The sequence below is a fragment of the Salarias fasciatus genome, chromosome 10 (genome assembly GCF_902148845.1).
Source record: "Salarias fasciatus chromosome 10, fSalaFa1.1, whole genome shotgun sequence".
NCBI lineage: Eukaryota > Metazoa > Chordata > Actinopteri > Blenniiformes > Blenniidae > Salarias > Salarias fasciatus.
This window is the reverse complement of record NC_043754.1, coordinates 6,113,074-6,133,649: the sequence shown is the minus strand read 5'-3', so window position 1 is coordinate 6,133,649 and position 20,576 is coordinate 6,113,074. Positions and strand designations below refer to the sequence as shown.

The 20,576-nt window shown below is 45.5% G+C and overlaps 1 protein-coding gene across 2 annotated transcripts in view; it reads left to right on the top strand.

Moving 5' to 3' along the window:
- The first annotated feature begins 358 nt into the window (after nt 1-358).
- The window catches only part of rnf43 (ring finger protein 43), an 86,588-nt gene continuing 66,370 nt past the window's right edge, over nt 359-20,576 (top strand). For both annotated transcript variants that reach the window (XM_030101586.1, XM_030101585.1), the window contains exon 1: nt 359-661. In XM_030101586.1, coding sequence (XP_029957446.1) covers nt 437-661 — 225 coding nt within the window. In that variant the 5' untranslated portion in view covers nt 359-436. The remainder of the gene's footprint in view (nt 662-20,576) is intronic.

The following is a 20,576-nucleotide window of genomic DNA, read 5'->3' as shown; positions in this document are numbered from 1 at the left end:
ACTGTGCAGTGGAGCGTGCAGGGCTCCACCACCACCACCTCTAATGACACTGGATAAAAAGTTCATTGGAGCTCGTTTCGCTTTGCTTCTTCACGTTGTGCATCCGTCGTGCGTAACTGCGCACTTCTGCACCGCGTCCGAGCCCGATTGTTGACTCTGGTGCTGGATGGAAGTTTCAGGACGTTCACGCGTGATTTGTGATGGAAGTCCTGCAGCTTTAAAAGTTTGGATTGTATCTGTTCAGCAATAATCACCGAGGCAGAAAGGGAGACGTCGGGACCCGTGCATGTGTGTACCTGTATAAATCTACATTTTCTATCGCCTCCTCCTCCTGGGTATTTTGTTCTTTTTTTTTTTTTTTTTTGCTGATCCGCGGTGCTTGCCTGCTTTGATCGTCCACCATGTGCGGCCGGGCACCGCCGCTGCAGCCGAGGCCATGACCGTCCCCCCGCGGCGCCTGGCCGGGCTCTGGCCGTGGCCGTGGCTGCTCATGGCGGCCCTGCAGGTGGTGGTGGGCCAGCCGGTCCTGGAGTCCGAGCGGCCGGCCCTCCGAGCGGTCATCAAGGTGACACTCATCAAGGAGCCCACCGGGAAGCCCATCGTTTTGGAAGGGCTGTTCGTGGGAGGAAGCGCCGGCAAAGCGGAGGGAAAACTCATGCAGGTAAAGTTGGTTTTCCTATTTTAATGCACAAACTCACCTGCACACCTGATGTCAGCTGCAGCTGCCGTGCTGCAGGGGGTCACTCCATTGCCCATCGGCTCTACAACACTTTATATAAGTGGAGTTTGTGTATTTACTGCTGGATCAGATATACTGTGTGAAAGTAGGACACACTGCACAGCTTCAAAGTGCCCTCACTATAACACACCTGGCTGTAATGATTGGCTCATTATCAGGCTTTCTGCAGAGCTGCACCATGAAGCCTTCATTAGAGTCAGGTGTGTTGGAGCAGGGGAACATAGAAAGCATGCAGGACTCCAGAACCAGGATCCCTTATCCCTGGTCTGAAGAGAGAAACAATCAGTTATCCAGTTGCATGATTTTGAAATATGGGAAGATATTTGAGTACCTGCACAAGCAGCGAGAACATGCAAACTGGGCCTATATTCAAACCCATCAGGTGAGAGTGCAGCCCCTGAAGTCACTCTACACACCGATAAAATACTCTCATGCCTTATGAGCTCCACTCCAGTCTGTGCACAGTGCCATGTACAGTATGACAGGAATAACAAACCCACATCCGCCAAGTATTGAAAATTGATTTGAACACACTATCCCATCTCTGCAGAGTGACTGCTGGACCGAACCACCTGCACGTGTGGTCAGCTGCCTTCACAAATACCGTAGTGACCACTGCTTTGAGCGATCCGCTCATGATCCCACACTCAAATTCCTCTCACAACAGTGATGGCAAACAGGTGTAATTAGTTTGTTTTCAGTCTATTTTTACTCGCTGCTGGAAAACAGTGGCTTGGTTGAGGTTGCCAACTTTTTCTAGGTGGATCTTCACTAAGGCGACAGCTTTGTTTTGCACTAACTATTTTTGGCAATGTGAGTCTCTCCCAACACACTTAATATCAAGGTGTGGCTGAAGACTGTTAGATCATGTTGAGGCCCATGTAAACCTATAATTTAGGCAAAGAGTTTTGACTGTTTAGTTTAAGAAAAACATACCATCACATTGCAAATGTCAAATATGTGCACATTTAGGGTTCCCGGCCATAAAAACGCGCCTCTCGATTTATTTACCGTCTCCGAAGAAACGGGATGACAGATCTGAGGCACTGTAGGATCTTGTCTCTCTTCACTCACCAGGTGTGGGAGGTTTTGTGAATGGCGAGCCAGATGCTGTCGTAATTGATAAGGATTTACATGCCGTCTTGGTGGAGAAAGGCCTGCATTAGTCTGGAAAGCTGCTGCTGGTTCGTCTCTTCGGTTGAAGCTGATCTGACTTTAATGTGTCGGTATGAGATGTTGACTTGTTACAGATGGATTTTGCAGAGCTGCTGAGTTCAAAGGCACTTGTACCTTTCTGGGATTTCCACTTTTTTTATGTTTTACCAATGGACTTCAAACCTTGAACAGTTTGCAGAGGAGCTTATTGAGAATGCACATTCGATATGCTCCTGTGTTTTTGTTACAAGTGAAGGAAAATGTTATTTTTAACTTTTAACACTTTTTCCACAGTCAGAATGATGATACCCCCCTCTGGTTCTGTACGTTTTTTTTTTTTTTTTTTTTTTTCGTCAGACTGCTTATTGTGGTCATGTCTGAGGTTTGGAAGGTATAGTTTGGACTCTCTTCCCAGGCTCCTCTCGCAGTGCAGAGACTTGGTGTTATGCGGCGAGATGCTCTTTTGTTGTAGCTCAGGCCTGTTGGAACAGGCCCTCGCTGCCTCTGCAGGCGGCTTTACGGTCCCGCTTTATGTTCATGTCCTCCGGTGGATGAGAGGGATGAAAGCTGGGAAGTTGCTGTAACAGATTTTACGGTTTCTGCCTCACATCAGATGTATCTCGTATGATTTTATGGAATCGACTTGCATCAATTCATGTATCATTTTTTGTGTTGCTTGTTTTTGGAATTACATACAGGCGCTCTGTGAACGATACGCTGTACACATTAAAAACAGACATTTGTATGGACAGGCGACCATGTTGGATTACTGTTATAGGTCACTCTCAATCTATAAAACTACTAAGTCCCAGGAGAATATGTACTGGGATTCACGATGCTCTGGAGGCAAACATTATTATCCATCTACTCCCACATGTGCAGGAGTCTATTTTCTACAGCTGTGATGCACAGTAGCAGCAGCTCCACCGTCTGCATGGAACACAAACATTTTCAGAAAGACACAGTCTGAGCGTTTTTGCTCCACTTTCCAAAAAGTTGCCGTTTCAGTGGCTCCAAGCACTGTTTTTTTTTTTTTTCACACCCAAAGCACAACGAAGTTTTGCGTTTTCCCTTGAAAATGTTGTCAAGGGGGGGCCTAAGATTGATGCTCAAGAACCACAGAAGTTCATCAGTAGGCCTCCACTGGAGAGGACTGCTGTGTTGAACTTTCCTCATTCCACAGGCAGAGGATGGAGGTTATCCTCTTACCAGTCCCAGCACCCAATTAAATGAACCCCACCCCCTTTCACTTGAAGTCATCTTGACTTTATTTCCTTTCTTTGCTACTTTTTGTAGTTTTTCGTTCTTTGCCTTTTGGAATGTTGAATTGACCTTTTGAGAGGTCCCTAGAATACGTCAGCTGTAATTAAGGCTGGTCGACAGTCGGCTGAATACTAGTTAACTATGTACCACTTCACATTCTTCCAACGCCCTTCTCAGTGTCCCCCAAGGTACCAAAGGCCTCCTCTTCCCTCTCTCCTTTCTCACTCTTATTCTCTCTTTTTCTCTTACAAAACCCCCCCAAAAAACTACTGAAGCTCCGAGTCCAGTATGACCATGTGTCCTCCCGCCCCTCACTGGCTCTTAGTGCGGGCCGTTTGGGATTGAGGGATGGGAGGGCGGAGGGGGCGCTGAGGGAGAACATCAAAGTGCGTCCAGTTCCGAACGTGAGCCGGGATGATTAAAAGCCGAGACTGTTTACACTGCACTTCCCATATGGGCCCTCTCCTCCCCCTCCCTCTGGGTTTCCTGTCCGTGCTTCCCATTTCCCTGGATGCGATAACGGCCCGTCCAGGGCTCCTCCGGGCTTCTCGCTGCCTCGCAGCGCCTTGTAGCTCAATAGAAGAATGGAAAATTAAATGCTGTCTTGTGGATATTGTTTTAACTCTGTTTATCAAAGTTGAGGAAAGGTTCATCACTCTGTGAAACATGGCTGGAAAATGGTGTTTTAAAAAAAGAAACTGACATTATGTCTCCGTATAAAATTGAAAAGAATTTGGGAAATGTTATCAATGAATAATTCTGAGAATACAGGAAAAGCTGCTCAGCACAAGGCTAAGGTAGAATATTGTTGGGTGGATGTGATCTCTGGGCTTCATGGATGTTATTCTGCCATTTGAACCGCTGTGCGTGCTCAAAATCACATGATAACCATCGTCTATGAGCACATTTCATTACTTCATATTAGAGGTAAGAAACGCTTCACAAAGTGCACAGGTGTCCTCTGTGGTTCTTGGGATCCAGTGTGAAACCATGCATGCTGCTTCCTATATCCTTCTGTGTGTGAAGTGCTCCATGTGATAGATCCCCACATTTGGCCAGCGGATTCTTCCGCTGACCTCTCGCGTCTCTCTAACGGCACATTAACGGCGGACGGTTCCAGCTCTGAAGTCTGCCGCAAGCCTCGCTTCGCGTTCGTGACGCTCACGCCTGGCACGCGAAGCTGCCACCAGTATGGGCGCCATATGAGACCTCGACATAAGCGGCGGTGCTTGTGGTCACGTGCCCGCCCCTCCCGCCTACCCTCGGGCGACACTGGCAGTTACATGAAAGTATGAATGAAATCGCCATAAGCTCACAATTTCCCCTTTCGCTGTGCGGCGGCGCCCGTTTAAAGAACTGCTGACTTTCCTGTGATTAACTGCTGTTTGTGCAGAAAATGAGGCCATTCAGGGACAAACGCCAACTTTCAAATAACATAAGAAACATGCTCTGTGCTGTTCATACAGGGATTATTTATTATTTGGCTAGAGTTGTACAGATCTGAAGATTTTTTTTTCTTTGAAACCTTCAATTCAATATGATGGTGATTTTAAGCTTCCATGGCTCTTCTACCATCTCCCTCCCCCAGTGAGACCCCCCCACCCACGCGTGTCCAGGCTATGGGACGAGCTAATGTCTTCTCCTGAATAGGGATCTGACCGAAGCGTTCAGCCTGCAGCACAGGAAGCGAGGGCCTGTGTAGCGCTGTCCCATCCGCCTTCTTCCACCAGAGATGACTGCGGAGATGTTTTTGAGGGCAAGTAGGGGAGAGGCAGGTAGGGAAAACATGGCAAATCTCTTAATCCTGCCGGCCCCCTTCTTTTTTAGCCATTAGACCAAGTCTGGAATTCTTGAACGTTACACAACACATTCTTGTCCTCCTTTCATGGCTCTCCTCGTACAAATAACCCAGGACGCTGTCTGTTTCTTCGAAGTACACTCCTCTGCGATCGCTGCCACACTCATCCAGCCACTCCCGCTACGTTCACAAAGGAAATGCACACTTAATTCCATTTTTTTTTTTTCTTGCAACACACTCTTCACGGAGAGCATGCATGGACACTCCCCTGCTGAGCGCAGTGCTCTACGGTAAAGGCGCTATGACGGGATGTACGGGCAGGGAAGCAGAAACGGAGAGAACAGCGGAGTAGAAACAAACAGTCTCACCAAATATCACATTAAAGCCAGGCCTCTGTGACCACCGTGTTTATGTGCACTTTCACGTTCACACACTTCAGTGGTCTCAGACAGAGTGGTGGAAAAACTTGAAATGCACACACACTCAGATGTTAATGACACAGGCTTTGTGCGGCTCTTCATTCCGGGTTACTTTTATTGCGCGTCCCCCCGAGAAACCGCTACAGCAGCAGCAAAACGTACGCCGCGCTTCTGAAGTCGTGCCGTTCTGCAGCCACGCATCCATTACAATGGAGCGCAAGTGAGTCACCGCCGACTATAAAAGTGCGTCGGCTTCCCTTTGAAGGCGCCGCACCTGACACCGGGCCAGGTGGGGCCGCTGTGCTTTCAGGGGTCAGAGGAATTCAATTATGTGAAATGTCTGCGGGTTAAACGGTCGAGGATACCGCTGCATTTCTGCATTCTCGGCGAGATGTCTATCTCGCGCGACCTTTCTGAATTCGTCCTGACAGCTCAGGTCAAGTGAAGCACCTGTCTCTTTCCAGTTGAAACCGATCCACTGGGAGTACAGAGGAAAGCCTGCTGATCCATAGCGGCTGTGGAGGCCAAGCTATCCCTTCCCCGGGGATCAAGGCCACATTTATAGAGATTTACAGAGAACCCGGTTGCAACAGATGACAATTGTACCATAGGGTCCTGACAATTCTACTGCTACTGCCGGGAGACCGGGCTTTATCTGTCCTGTATTCTCCCCCAGGTGAAAGGTTGGGAGAGAAATTTGAAGTTTAAAGTTTCTCTATATTGTGATGCAGAGTTATATGTGATTAAAATGTCTATTTTCACAAAACCAAGCAATTGCTACTGAAAATTACCACAATCTCAACATAAAAGATAATTTTAATGAAAACTTCTGACGCACAATGCTGTGAAATATCCTAAAACTTCTCTTATAGCTGTTGCATTATAAATATTTTTTTTCCTAACTCAGCCTGACAGCATTGCTTTGAGCAACAAGCTTTCATGTTTGCGATTGGAGCCTCTTGCTGGCTGGTTTTGGCCCACGGCCCTTATGTTTGACACCGCTGGTGTAGACAGTCTTTTACAGATATCCAATTAAAGAATTATCCGATTTAAAGGTTGTTTTAGGCGAGGAATTCGTTTTTTTAAAACATGCCTCAACAAATGTGATCCCAGGGAAAAACAAAATTGTCAGTTTAATGAAACCACAAAGAAAAGAAATGACTTCCTCATTTTAATACAAAACTGAGATTTACTGTGCGGTACGAATAGCGACATGTTAGCGTGTTAATGTGCGTATTGCATTCCAGCTTTAGTTGTTTTTTTTTTTTTTTTCAAACTTCTAAGGAGTCTAGCGCTGCTAATTAAAAGCACAGTACTTTCAGCTGACGTGCGTTAGTAATGCAACAATAAGTGCCCGATTACGCCCTTCATTTGAGGATCAACACACCCAGGGGTGTGCAGATCAGTGCTAGCACACTTGCTGTGTAAACGTTGTGGCGGCTGCACGGGAAAGTAATTTTGAATCTGCCACAACCGGATCAAAAAGACCAGTTCTTCGTGATGTGTGTCTACTAAATTAGCATGAATAAGCACATGGTGCAGGGCCAGATTTGTTCACTCGGCATACTGGGTGTAAACGCTGCTATAGTTCTGAATGTGTGGCAGCTAGATCAAGAGGAGCCGTTCTTTAATGTCTTTGTGGACTAGATGAGCGTAAATAAACACATGGTGCAGATCCAGGCGGTGCTTAGAATCAGTGTGGACTGTGGACTTCGTGTCGTCAGTCAGCAGCGACTCCTCTTCTCCTGAAGTCAGTCGCTCATAACTTCTCCCTCGCCTGCAGACCTTCCTGCTCCCGCCAACATCAAAGCCGGCGACGCCTCTCTACACTTTTTCATTTCGCTGCCCGCCTCGCTCCTCTTCTCTCGCGGCAGCGCTGCTGCTCCGAATTCCTCCTCCTCACCTCGTCTCCTCTCACCAGCTCCTCTCTTGTTTCTTGACAGCTCTTTAAAACGGTTGTAATTCATTGCATGTGCTTCAGTTTCAAGGACAAAAATGGGTACATGTACTCAAAAGGCAGGAAGCGCTCAGTTTGCTGAGAGCTTGGAGGAAAAGAGTCATCACCATACCACAGATAAATGCTGTCTGACAAACTCCCTCCCTCTCTCCGACTCCCTGCGGCTCCTGTAGTCACTCTTGCAGACATTTTTTTTTTCTTTTTAAACAGCTTTGTGCTTGCCGCTTTGACTACAGTGAGTAAACACGTCCCAGGAAAAGTCATTTCATTTTAAGTTGTTTGGGTTCTCTATGACAAGCTGGAAACTATGTGTGTACACCATGTTCAGGCATTTGAGCGTACTCACATCGGAGCCGCAGAGTGATACTGTGGAGAAGCAGGATGTGAAGAGCTGGAGCAAATTTACTGCTTTTCTGCTTGATCGCACGGATCAACCATCCGCAGGAGGAAGCGCTTTCACCTGTGTGAGCGTCTCATTCTTGTTTGTGTGTGTGTGTGTGTGTGTAAGCATGAGTGAGTCCTTGTGAGCGTGTGTGTGTGTGTGTGAAGGCGGAGCTCCCATACTGAGATCATTTACCAAACTCTATTAAACGGGATCAAAGTGACTTAGATCTTTCAATGCTGCTTGACTACAAAAGCCATATTGTAACCCCAGATCCAGGCAGATAGCGCAGCCGACAAAAAAAGCTTTATGTCTCACAAAGTCACATGGTCACTTCCAAACAACAAACAACATGTCCTGTTTTTGACCTGCTTCTTTCTTTCTTTTTTGCCTTCTTTCCCAGAAAGGCTTCAGTGTTGGTTTTGATAATGGTCCTCATGCTCCCCTGTTCATGCAGAGCATAATTGAATTAGCAGCGCTGAATACAATCGTCACATTTTACTACGACAAAGACGGAGTGGCTCAGTCTCGCGGTGAACAACGAGGCAGCAGTAAAGTGGTCGGAGGCATGTTGAAACCGGCTGCTTTCAACTTTGGCCTCTCAGAACTGTAATACACATTGTCACTTTCCTGAAGGCCACAGACCACCCATCATGCCTGTGTTAGTGTTAGTCTGTGCATAAGTGGAGTCAGGTGGCTGCGTGTACTCCCCTCTGCATCAAATATGTGAGAGCCAGCGGAGACAACTCTTATTTCTGGAGCCGCTGGTATTGGAGGATGTTTGTCCTTAAAGGCCGATGGACTCACAGAACCACGATTCGACTCCGGTCGTGGCTTTGAGTCACGTTTCATATCAATTTTCTAATCTGCAATAATGGATGAATTGATGAATTTCTGCTATCAAAACCACGAACAACCAACAGGTCTCCAGAGCGTAAAGATTCACACAACAACGGTGCTCGGAGCCACTGAAAGCACAACTTTTTTAAAACTGCTTCCGAGGTAGAACATCTCAAATGCTTTCACTCCATCGTTGTGTAAATCATTTAACCGTTTCTGCTCCATCTATTTTTTTATTAAATGCTTAAAACAACATTATACCGGGAAAAAGTATCTCGATAACCTCTTCTTTTATTAATCAAATTCAAGACAACTTGCGTATTTGAGGTGAAAATCTAGTTTTGATCATTAATATTGTGTTCTGTGTGGAAATACTGGTGAAAAATCCTCCAGTTACAGTGTTTACGTTGGTGCACTCACCCATGTGTTTATAGCACTGTCAAACAAAGTCATTATCATGCAGCACCAACCTTAGAAAAGTGTGTATATTCAATGAACGACTCACGGTAGTAATCTCCTAGTGTAAAAGATTTTTCATGTAAAGCATCAGCATCCACAGATTGAAAGTATCCAGTATGTTTGACATAAATTAGATAAAACTCCAAACAGTGGAACAAGATTACACAAAGAAACAGGATCTCAATAGTGTCTGCTTTATATAAATCACCGTCCACACAATGAAGGTATCATTTCCCATCAGTCTGTTGTGATTTTGAAAGCTATTTTTGCTGTAAGTGGACCAGTCTTTCAGAAAATGCTTATGAATCAGTTCTGTCCCTGTAAGACCATCAGGAGACAGTCGGTTTCCTTTCCTCTGCTACTGTCCGTCTGTAATTTGCAGTGTATACAGTGAAAAACACCCAGTCAAGAGCGATCATTAGATCTGTGTGAGACTTTTCAGAGCGTCCACTGTTGTTCTCCTGGGGGCCGATAGCAATATGCTACAGTGTAAATGGAAAAATACTTGAGGCCTGATAGAAGGCTGTATTTGTGCTCTTTGCAGCTGCTTGCCTCTGCGACTGCTGTTTGATTGGGAGGTGAATGATAGCGCTCTGTGAACCACTTGCTCGTCATACATCCAGGCACATGCCTCCCGGCGCGATGGATGGCTGTTCCCTCAAATTTGTCTTTTGAATCAGACAAAAGGGAGAATGTCTGCCAGACTGTTTCCGCAGGCAGGCTTTCCCTCTTTCTCCCCTCCGGGAGTTTTCTTGTTGAGAATACACACTCAGGCAAGACGTCCCATGTGACTTGTCGGGAGAATTTGAACTGTGTCACATGGCCTCGGGTGCTACTGTACGTGCACCTATTTTATGTGCACGCTCAACATTGCGGCTCAGAAAAGTCTTCAGTTGCAGGGATTTGGTCGGTGTGTCACACTCTGGCTAAATTGACATCGTTTGCCGGGATTCGCTCTCCTCCCACCTGATCTGAGAAGGGAGTGCACCTCGCTGTGACGACGTCCCCACAACTTCTGCTTTACTTACATTTCTTGAATGTTTCAGGAAGTCAAAGGCATAAACGGACTGTGTTGAAATGTAAAATACTAGTAGCATACTGCTTAGTGCAAGGTGCCTGGTACTTCAGCAGCATTTAAACAAATGGGTTTGTTGAAGACCGTAAGTATATATTCTATGTTTTGGGGAACAATGCTCGCAATATGTTACTAAAATTGCAAATCCCCTCCCCCTTTCTAAAGGCCATCCTATGTGTCTTAATTAGATTTTTTTTTTTTTTGTTATTGTTTTTTGTTTAGTTCATAGAGAAATTAATTTCCAAAGTTTTTTGCTTTGTGGAAAGTCTGATTGTCTGATCAGGCTCCCCTTCTTTAACAGTCTTTAACAATACTAGGGATCAACATGCAGGTTGTCCACCTCCAGTGAACTTCCTTGATGATAGTGTTTAAGATGAGTGAGTGATTTCATTTAGATCAAATCTAACATGTGAAATGACATTGTGTGATAAGATTCAGAAGTTTCCTGAAAACGTATCCTCCACTGTTGCATAGAACAAAAACCTGCAAGACAATAAAGCTTCCAACATCAGTTATGTAAACTCCCCTGCTTGATGTGCTCCAGTTAATTCCTTTGGGTGGCAGCACGCACACTTTAACAAACGAGGCTGCAAATGTTTTTATTCTAATCAAAACTACAAGGTTGAAGTTCTTCCTGATGTCGTGTGACTCATTGCATCTCTGGCTGCTACACTCACTCTCATTTACTTTCATGATCAGGAGTGAGATTGTCCACGAGCTTCTATCTGAGTAGGCATGTTCCTTCGGCACCTATGTGCCAACACACACAACCCTTACTTAATCGCACTGGTGTGTTCATGCCAGAGAGAACACAAACTGATTGTTGGGGTCTCTTGAACTCTGTGGGAAAACCATCATTTGTGCACTGGTGGCCTGTGAGTTGAATGCAGAGAATGAGTTTGGCTGTATATCCGTTGTATATGTGAATAATTAAGTATTTTTCTTTTGCTGCGGTTGGAGCTGCATGGTCTGACTGTACGACGATAGCTATGAATGTACATGTCACAAAGATGGGTTCTTCTTGCTGACCTGTTTTCTCGTGCCTGTGAACTGATCTGGACTGCCGATGACCGGCTGACTTGTTGCTTCAATCATACGTATTTGGTCAAACCTCTCCAACAAATTGTAATGACCTGGAAATAAATCTATACATCGACTGTGAAACTTTGTTAGAGTTCTGTTGACTTCACACTTGAATGCTCCCGAGTTCCAACAACACCATGACTGGCCATTTATCAGTCTCACCAGGTGGACGGACTGAATCCACTCTGCCACACGCCGACCTTGTTATGTGCTCCAAAACCAAGTGAACCCACTCTGGACCGAGCCTGGTTGACCATCCTGCAGACCCTCAAAGAGGGACTGCGTTTCTAGGAGACTCGTTCCAATTGGCCGTGACCTCCTGACTGGCTGCTCCTAATTAGAGGCAGTCCCTTACAGTGCCTCCCTCTCTTGTCCAAAGTAAATACCTTGGCACCCATCAGGAATGCTGACAGGCTGCTGTTTAGGGGGCTCTGGGAGAGGCCTGGGCAGTCGATGACTCCCTGCACGGTTAACCCTCTGGAGTGCGGCACAGCCAACACTAACAGCCAACACCAGCCGCTAGCCGCAGCACGAATGAGCTCATCGTTGGATTAGTTCAAAATGTGCGTTACTATCTTTTATTGTTTTTCTCCATGTAAGCATGCTGTGTTGGTTTTTCTCCCCGATTATTCTCTTCAAATGGCGTTGCCCACAGACCGACGCAGTTCAGAGAAGTGATAGAATAAAATCCACATCTTCCTTGCATGGCATATGTATTTACATTTACTTTCATGAGTGAGCTTCCTGTAATTCTGGACTTAAAAAAACAAACAAAAAAAAAACAAACCAGATAATGTTTGAATGTCAGCTGCCCTTGATGTGCAGCGGATCAGGTGGGCGGATCAAAAGTCAGCCTGTATTTGAGCGAACAGGGCCATGATGTCTCACCGGGGCCGTTCACCTGATAACCTCCTCTCTGGAAGCCGCTCAAAGCAACCGAAAAAGCAGCACTCAGCAGCTAACGAGGCATGTTTTTCAGGGTTGCGTGGAGTCATACGGGCCTTTCTTCTGCTTTGAGATGGTCTGTTGGTGACTCCAGCTGCCAGGCCTCGTTCCTCCGCAGCCTGCTATTAAAACCCCCAGATTGCTGTGCGCGAGCGAAGCAGACCATGGTGTCGCTCTTTGTATTCCGGGCCTTAGGTTAAGGCTAGTGCCGCGTTACCGCCACAGCGGCCCTGAAAGTCGGCTCTGAGAGACCGAAGCAGAGCTGTGTGTGGTTTCTGGTGTTTGGTCTGCTCGCTCTGAGATTAGAGCTGCAGGTTGGCAGTGGATCGGGTAATGACATGCCTACCGTTTCTCGAGTCCTTGGGCCGTCTGAGGCCGCGAAAGCTGCCTGAAAACGAGACACGCACACCTACAATTGTGACCATGAAGATTTGCCAAAAAGACAGGCTGACATTGTGGCCGCAGAAACAACATAACATTTATAATCGCTGCCAAATGAGATGTGACATGGTCAGCCGCTAATGGCCCGAGACGCATTGATGACACATTGTTCCACTCATGTCACTTTTGAGTCACAGCATTATTTTCCAGGGTGTTAAGTCTTCACGCACATATGTAATCATAGGAAAATAAAGCAGCGGGGCTTTAGGAGAAGTGTGTTGCAGCCAATATCATGTTTCTATAAATAACACCAAGATGAGTGTCTCTGCTAAAAATTGAGAATTGAATGTTGAAGTTATGTATTCATATCATAGGATATTATTATCTTCTGCTGAAACCCAGATGCAGTTAAACATTACTCTTCTTTAACAAGCTGGATGTTCTAATCAGACATATGAGATTTTAGATATAGTCTGCTATAGTTACACTTATGGTTTTGCATTAAAGCCTGTTTTAGGTCTTTAATTTGTCTCTATTTCCTATCACTTCAAGGAGAGAAATATAAACTGAGGGTAAATATTTTAAATGAGCGTAATAAAATATTCCTCTAACCTCCAGAGTTTTTCTGCTGCTCTCTAATCTCCACCGTTTAAAAACCACTGATTTATGGGCTAGACCAGGGTTGACAAACATAAGGCACGTGGACCAAAACCAGCTACATGACACTCCAGTCTGGCCCACCAGACCAGCAAGCAAATGCTCAAATATTTCAAAGAAAACATTATTAATTAATTTATTTTTTTGTAGGCAAAAAACTAGTAGACACAATGAAACACTGAGACCGGAGCTGAGGTGTCAGTGATTTGCTAGAAAACTAGTTTTAGCCTCAAAATGATACTGTTGTGAGTGTGAGTTTGTAAAAACATGCAGAATGTAGCAGTTTTGTAAGTGTTTTTTTTCTTACATTTCACTGTATTTTGTACTAGAAGATTCCATTAAATTGGCTCCCTGCAGTAATTGGCTTGATGGAAATATAGATCATTTTTACATGAATATCCTCACCACATCAACAACAACAAAAACCTATTTAAAGTTTATTATGCCACTATGTTACCTGTTTAACTCACTCAAGATGCTGCATTGAGGCGCCTGAACCAAAATGTTATTAACACTTCTGATTAAGACGGTTTCAGAATAACCTCAAGCTGTCTGCAAAATATGAAGATGCATGTAGTAATTCAACACAAAGATGTCCATATTCTGCTGCAGAGATGTTTGTTTTATTTATTTGCTAGCTGTCTTGCCTGTTGACTGTTGTAATCGTGCTCTGCTCCACAAGATGGTGTGTGGATTCACTGTAGTGCGTAATCCCTCCAGTCGAACAAGAGAAGAAGTCGGCACAAAGTATGTGACATGGAAAATTAGACATAAGAAACTATAGTTAATGAAGAAAAACCAACCCACCAAACCTCTGAGATCAACGTCCTCCAGCATTGCCTGTTCATGCATGGAAGTTTCTGCAGGCTGAAGCATCATTTTAATAAGAATCACAGAAATAACTTCCAAAGAAAAGCGAAGCTGGAGATGTTTTTCACCTGGTCCCGATGAAGTTCGAACTAGTCTGCTTTTTCAAAGCAGTTGCAGTGATGTTTACAGCTGCGTATTCTTTATGAGGAGAGCTCTGTGGAAGTCAACAGCGTGTTTGTAAAGCTCCGGTCCAAACGTAAGAGCCAGGAGCCGAGCCAAGAGCGCGACAGGGGAGGGAGGGTTGTGTCGGAGCACGGTGGGGTTGGGCGGGTGGTGGCGGGGGGGGGGGGGGGGGGCGGCGGCGGTGGCGGTGCATCCACTGCAGTTCCCTGACCTACCTCCATGCTGCTGACTTCCAGTGTTTGCCCACTCTGTTAACTATTACCAAAAGGCTGTGTACCTTGGCTGCAGCCCAACGCTCTTACACATACTGCGGCCCATTATCAAAATAGAGCTGCACTACAAGCCCTGGCGTCCTTCCAGGAGGGCCACAGTTTGTGCCCGGAGACCTGTCCCCGCACCGCCGCGCTATCTGAGCACTCCCTCCTGTTTTGTCTCCCCATCTCTCTCACTCCTTTTTCCCCTTGCCTTCTCCCTCCTCCCCCTCCCCTCTCCATCCCCCCACGCCCTTGCTTCAACATGCACCCGTTGGTTGAGCTGTCCTTGGCAGGTACTTTGCCCACTGGCACCTCACTCTGTAATCCCTTGGAAAGTTCTCTCACATTCATTTTCTTTGGTGTGGTTACAAAGTGCAAAACAAGAACCCATCAGACAGTTTTTGTTTTTTCACATGATTTAAATCCTCTGTAATTAAAAGTGCTTGTTGATGTGCAGCTGTGTAATATTTCAGAACAACAACAGGAGATTCGTACTTTGCCGGGTTGATTGAGAGATTTAGCGCACGGGTGTCAAACACATTTTAATTGAGGGGCCCGCATACAGCCAAATTATTCTTGAGCGGAAAAACCAAGCCGTTACGACAAAAAATTACTACAATCTCAACATAAATCCAATTTGAATGAAATTTTGTGGAGTAAAATACAATGAAAACCTGAAAAAAAAAAAACTGATCGCATGGCTTTGAGGCTAATGCTAGTTTGTTAGCTTCTATGTCAGCATCATCGACATCTCAGCTCAGGTCTCAGTGTTGTTGTGTCTCTTAAGAAATTTGTGACAAACTTGCGGTTTACCGGACCACATTGGAGCCTCTTGCGGACCAGTTTTGGCCCATGCACTTTATGTTTGGCACCCCTAATGTAGACCAGTATGCTTAGCCTGTCAACACCTCTCTGTACAAAACATAAATTCTGACTTGAACCATAATATCCCAACTTTTCCACTGAAGAAGTTGAGCCTAATAAATAAAAGGCTTTATACTATGAACAGTTTATTTAAGCCTCCTCAAGTGTAGGACAGCAATGAACATCTCTGGGGTTGTTGGATCAATGACAGATGTAATTTTTTTTTTTTTCCCAGAGTGCAATTTCAAAAACGGGGGAATTAGCGTAAATGGCAGTGTCATGAGTCAGTAATACCGATGTTATGAAACCTGTTCTCAAACTTCCCAACTGCAGGGTTACTACGTCTGATGCAATTAGGCACATTGAATCCTGCATGCTTTTTGGTCATATCGCTGTCAGGAATGCGCAGTGCTCTGACTTTCAGGAGTCACAGACTGGGTGTGTGTTCATTACTGTCTTTCATTTACATCCAGCAAAGGTCACTTCACAAGCTTGTCTTTACTTTATGGGAGGAATCTGAGGACAGGAAGAAGATGAAAACTGCACAGAATATCATGACGTGTTTATCCTGAGGCAACAGTGCTCACCACTACCCCACCATGCCGCATAATCCTCCTGAATCCCCATCGTAAAAAACATTTAAAGATATTTCCAGACATTTAGCTTAAATGAGGGGTGTCAAGCACCTTTTATCTCAGGGTCCATATTCAGCCTAATTTCATCTTGAGTGGACCTGACTGGTAAAACAGATCTGTAACAGTCAAACCGGTTTCAACCCACGGGCCTCATGTTTGACACACCCACTTTAAATGGTCATCCCACTTTTGAGCCATTGAACAGTATGGTCACCACAGCCCACAAAGTCTACATTTCTCTTCTATTTTTAACCAGAGAAGAAGTTAGCTGTTATGTCCAAGTGTTGTTATGCAGAAAAAAATGCTGTCAAAGTACACAGAACTACTTCCTCCCCTCCTGCTCATGAATTAACTGTGTAATTCATGTTTTCATAGCTGTTATAATAAGAACTATCATGTTTGCTAATTGTCCCCACAAGACATTTCTTGTCTTTTGATTTCTTTCATTGATATACAGCCACCGAGCTGCAGTGTAGCGTGCTCAGTCGGCTGGAAGTGTCGTAATACACGAAGGCAAGTGTCAAATAAACAGGTGCTATTCTACTTATAAGACCGTGGGCCTCGCTGCTTTATATACCCACACTGAGAGCGGATGTAGCTGCTCATAAATGTTTTATGCTCGCCATCTCATATCGCAGCGCCAAGGTTTCATCCCTGATAGAAATGTTGACTCTCCTGTGTACCTGCTCTCACTCCCACAGGTTTATTCAATTACACCTGAAAACAAACAACACATTTTTTTGTGCAGCTTCCGCCCATCCAGTTAGCGACTTGTGTGACAGTGAGTTCCATTATATTACTTATGTGTATGGCTGATATCTGAACGTTGTGACTTTGTTAACCTATGTGACCAATCCTCAATAGGTGGCACCTACAGACGCCACAAAATATTTTTTTAAATTGTTTTTCAATAGAAATTAATATGAGAAGCAATGGAAGCCTTGGCTGTGCCCCCTGTTGGTAGTTCTTGATATGTGGCGGCCAGATCGTTGGTCTAATTTTAGATTGGGCAGACTGTTTCTGTCTGAGGGTGCATTGTGATGCTCCGCAGTGAAATTTTTGGATTTATTGTGCAGGTGAGAGGAGCCCATGTCAATGCCGCCTATTGTCGTCCATTATGTGGCCTATTTGATCAGGTGGCCGCCTCGTCATGCTCCAGCCAGGTGCTCTGTCTGCACACATGGCACCGTCTGTGGCATGTAAACGCCTCATACTTTCAAGTGTGTTTGTGTGTGTTGGTGTGTGTATCAGACTTGGACTTGATTCTTTCTAATTGATGTGTAAACAGAGGCTGCTTTGAAGTGTGTGTGTTTGTGTGTGTGTGGGTGGGTGGCACAGACTGTATCTGAAAGTGTGATGTCAGGCTCCCTCGGGCCAAGCGGCGCACTGGTTCTGCTGGTTCACCGGAGATGGTTCATGTGGGGAGTTGAACCACACACACTCTCACACTCACACAGATGGCTTTGCTCAGTCCACATCCCCTCCCCTGAGCAGGATGTCCTGGCCTTTTCCACCCCGAAGGAGCAGCGGGGACGGCGGCGTCTCCTCATCCGAGCCTTATCTCCGCAGCTTTTAATTAACTGTCAGGTGTTTAGTCTCTGCCCCGTCATCCCTGCCTTTTCAAGCCAGGGCAAGGGTGATTAGACACACAATAGCAGCACTGTGACGCTTTAATCCTCGACTTGAATGCGGTTCGTGATGCACAATAACCTGTGTTTTGGATCAGCTGCGGCACCACGCTTCACTTCAGTATCCACCGGCTCTTTGTGTAACGAGCCATGCATTCAAACCTCGTGTGTTGGGAGGAAGACCACCTTAAACTCCAGATCCACCATCCGTCAGAAGGGAACTTTTAATATCGTTAAACCTGACTGGAAGAACACATTTCAAAACAAAGTTAGATATGTGCGTTATCAACCACATGCACAAAAACAAACTGACATCAACATTAAGGATAAGAAATAGGAATGGCGTTAAAAATTTAAAAAAAAAAAAAAAATGAAACTAGGTCTGAAGGTCACATCCAAACAGTGGGTTAAAAGGTCTTAAAGTTTTTTATTCACCTTCAACCACCAATATAACTGAATTCAAAAGATATCAGAAGGTTAACAGCCTCATAACAAAGGTTATAAGCATCAAAACGAAGTAGCAGGATGTTGCTGTAGGTCTCCAGGAGTCCACATCTTCAGGCTCCAATGATACAGTGTGTGAAAGCCTGAACACTGTCAGTGCATTTTGATTGTCTGTTTAGATAATAACAGTGCTCAGAGTCACTGAAAATGCAACTTTTTGAAAATGCTTCGACTCCATCGTTGTGTAAACAGGGGAAAACAATACTTTCTGGAAACATTGTTTCTCCGTTTTTTTGCTGTCGGCGGAAACGCTGCTTATGCGGATGCTCAACATGCCTGTAGTAAATGATTCTTCTGCACATGTACAAGTAGATGGACAACAGCAGCGTCATGACTCCCAGTCCATATTCTCCAGGGACTTGATAAAGAGTTGACGGTCACCGCAATGAAAATCACACTTTATCGTCTGTGCATATGAATGTCCATGTACTCACCGTTCATGTTTATAGCGTATTGTCCTCTGAATGCGCACGTGTTGTTTTATTACAAAAACGAACAGCTCCCACTCGTGACCTTACATAAAAACTAAATTGTTTTCATTATTTCTGTCATTTGCGTGTAAATGGACAAAGTTTTCAAGACGTTGCCGTGCAAATGACTGATGCGCTAAAAATAATATGGACCATTTGTGTGAAAGTTGACAGATTTGGAAACCTGTTTCCCATTCTGTGCCTCTCACCTGTATCCCTGTATGACTTCGGATGCGTAGCTCCTCGGAGTTTGCTCTCCGGCAGTTTATTTACCTCCACTGCAGCCGGTGTTAGCCGTGAGAGGCTCTAGCTGAAAGGGCTGGCCTCAAGTTTGAGAAGGTCTACGTTTGACGAGTGTTCAGTTGTTGCCCTCAGGGCAAACAGTGGCAGCAGTTTACAGCTGGCTCTTGCCAAAGACTTCACAATGCAGCTCACACAATGATGCACAGGCCGCAATCTTGATAAATTACAACTCTCCGGCTGAAACGTCTGCAGTTGCCACTGCATAATTATGTGTAAAATATAGTTACTCACCACCCTCTGAACACAGAGTTATTGCTTTAAAGAGCCTAATTAGGTCCAACTTTAAAATTGGGAACCGGTGAGATTTCAAACACACCACCCACCCCACACACACACTCACACACACCGACAGTTCAGACATAACATGCCCCGTAGCGACCCGGTGCTTCCAGTCTCCATGGCGAGCAGGGAGGAGAGAGGGCAGCACCCTGTCGGAGGGTTTTCTCCTCCACGCCTACGACGCCTTTGTTTTCTCACATAATGATTTCCTTTTGGGTCACCTCTCCAGCCTTTCAGGGCAGTGAAAGTGGATCTGTCCAGGGCCTCTCCATTACATAGCCCATCAGATAGGGAGTGCTAGATAAGTCCCCCCTGTATAATAAATGTCTCATATTTGATCTTCACAGGTGGGAGCGATCTCACAACACTCTAGCCAGGCTGCCTCTCCTGGGACAGCTTGCACAAACACCTGCTCTTTCGGAGGAAAAGACACGTCTACGTGCCTTTTCACATACTCCACGCCATACGAACAAGGGGAGGGGGGAAAAAAATAAAGCACGCCCTCGTGTTGCCTTTTCCTGTGACTCTACACTTTTGGTGTGCGGTAAGGTGAAAGGTTAACATACCGGCGCTCATTCAGCCCGATCGACCTTTCAGGAAGCTTTATGGCGCGAATCGTAAACGAGTTGACCCCCAACCCAGAGCCTTCTTGCCGTGCCTCGCCTCCTTACAGTGTGCTGCCCTGTACGGGTTCAAAGTTCAGACGCAGGGCCCGGCAAATCATTGACTCGCTGAAACGACACGGTTTTAATGGAGGAAAATTTTTGCCCGGGAATCAAAAATGAGGAGACACAAGAGAGTTCGACTTGGAAATGCCCAAGTGATCATAAATACAGAGGAAAGTAAATAGTGGAGGCAGAGTGTCAGGCTGCCTTGTTAGCACGTATAGTATTGCACGGCTGTGGTCTGAATGGGAGGCATTGGAGACACGGGAGGCAACCCTAGCTGTGAGTTATGTTTCCCGAGCTGCACGGGTATGCACTGTGTTCCCTCCTTAGCATTCACCAACAGTCAGAGCGGCAGCCTTGTCAATCATTTTTGTCAGCGAGTGACCTTTTCCTTTTAGATGATTGGCCGGTCGGGTGGGGGAGTGCTTCGCCGGACGGCCCACCACAAACTCCCCGCCCCACCTCCTGCGTGGGTCGACCGTCGGACGCTCTGTGCCCTGGTACACTGGAAACGCTGTGACCTGCTTTTGTGCCGTTCTTCTTTCCCCCTACGTGTATCTGTTCATTTAGCAACACTCTAAAGCCCCCTATTCCTGGAAAAAACGCGGTGAAAACTTCAATTGAAAACAGCGCAGCTTTTATCAGATGTAGACAGCAAACCCATTCAGCTGCATCAGTTGCGATAATTTTTCATTATTTCCAGTCTCACAGTCCTTTGTGAGCTGTGCTACAGATATGGATTGGAGCCTCAACATTGTTTGCAGTCTCACAGTTTATCTAATGTAAACCAATGGAGAAAATTCTAATATCAGGTCATGATTTTAA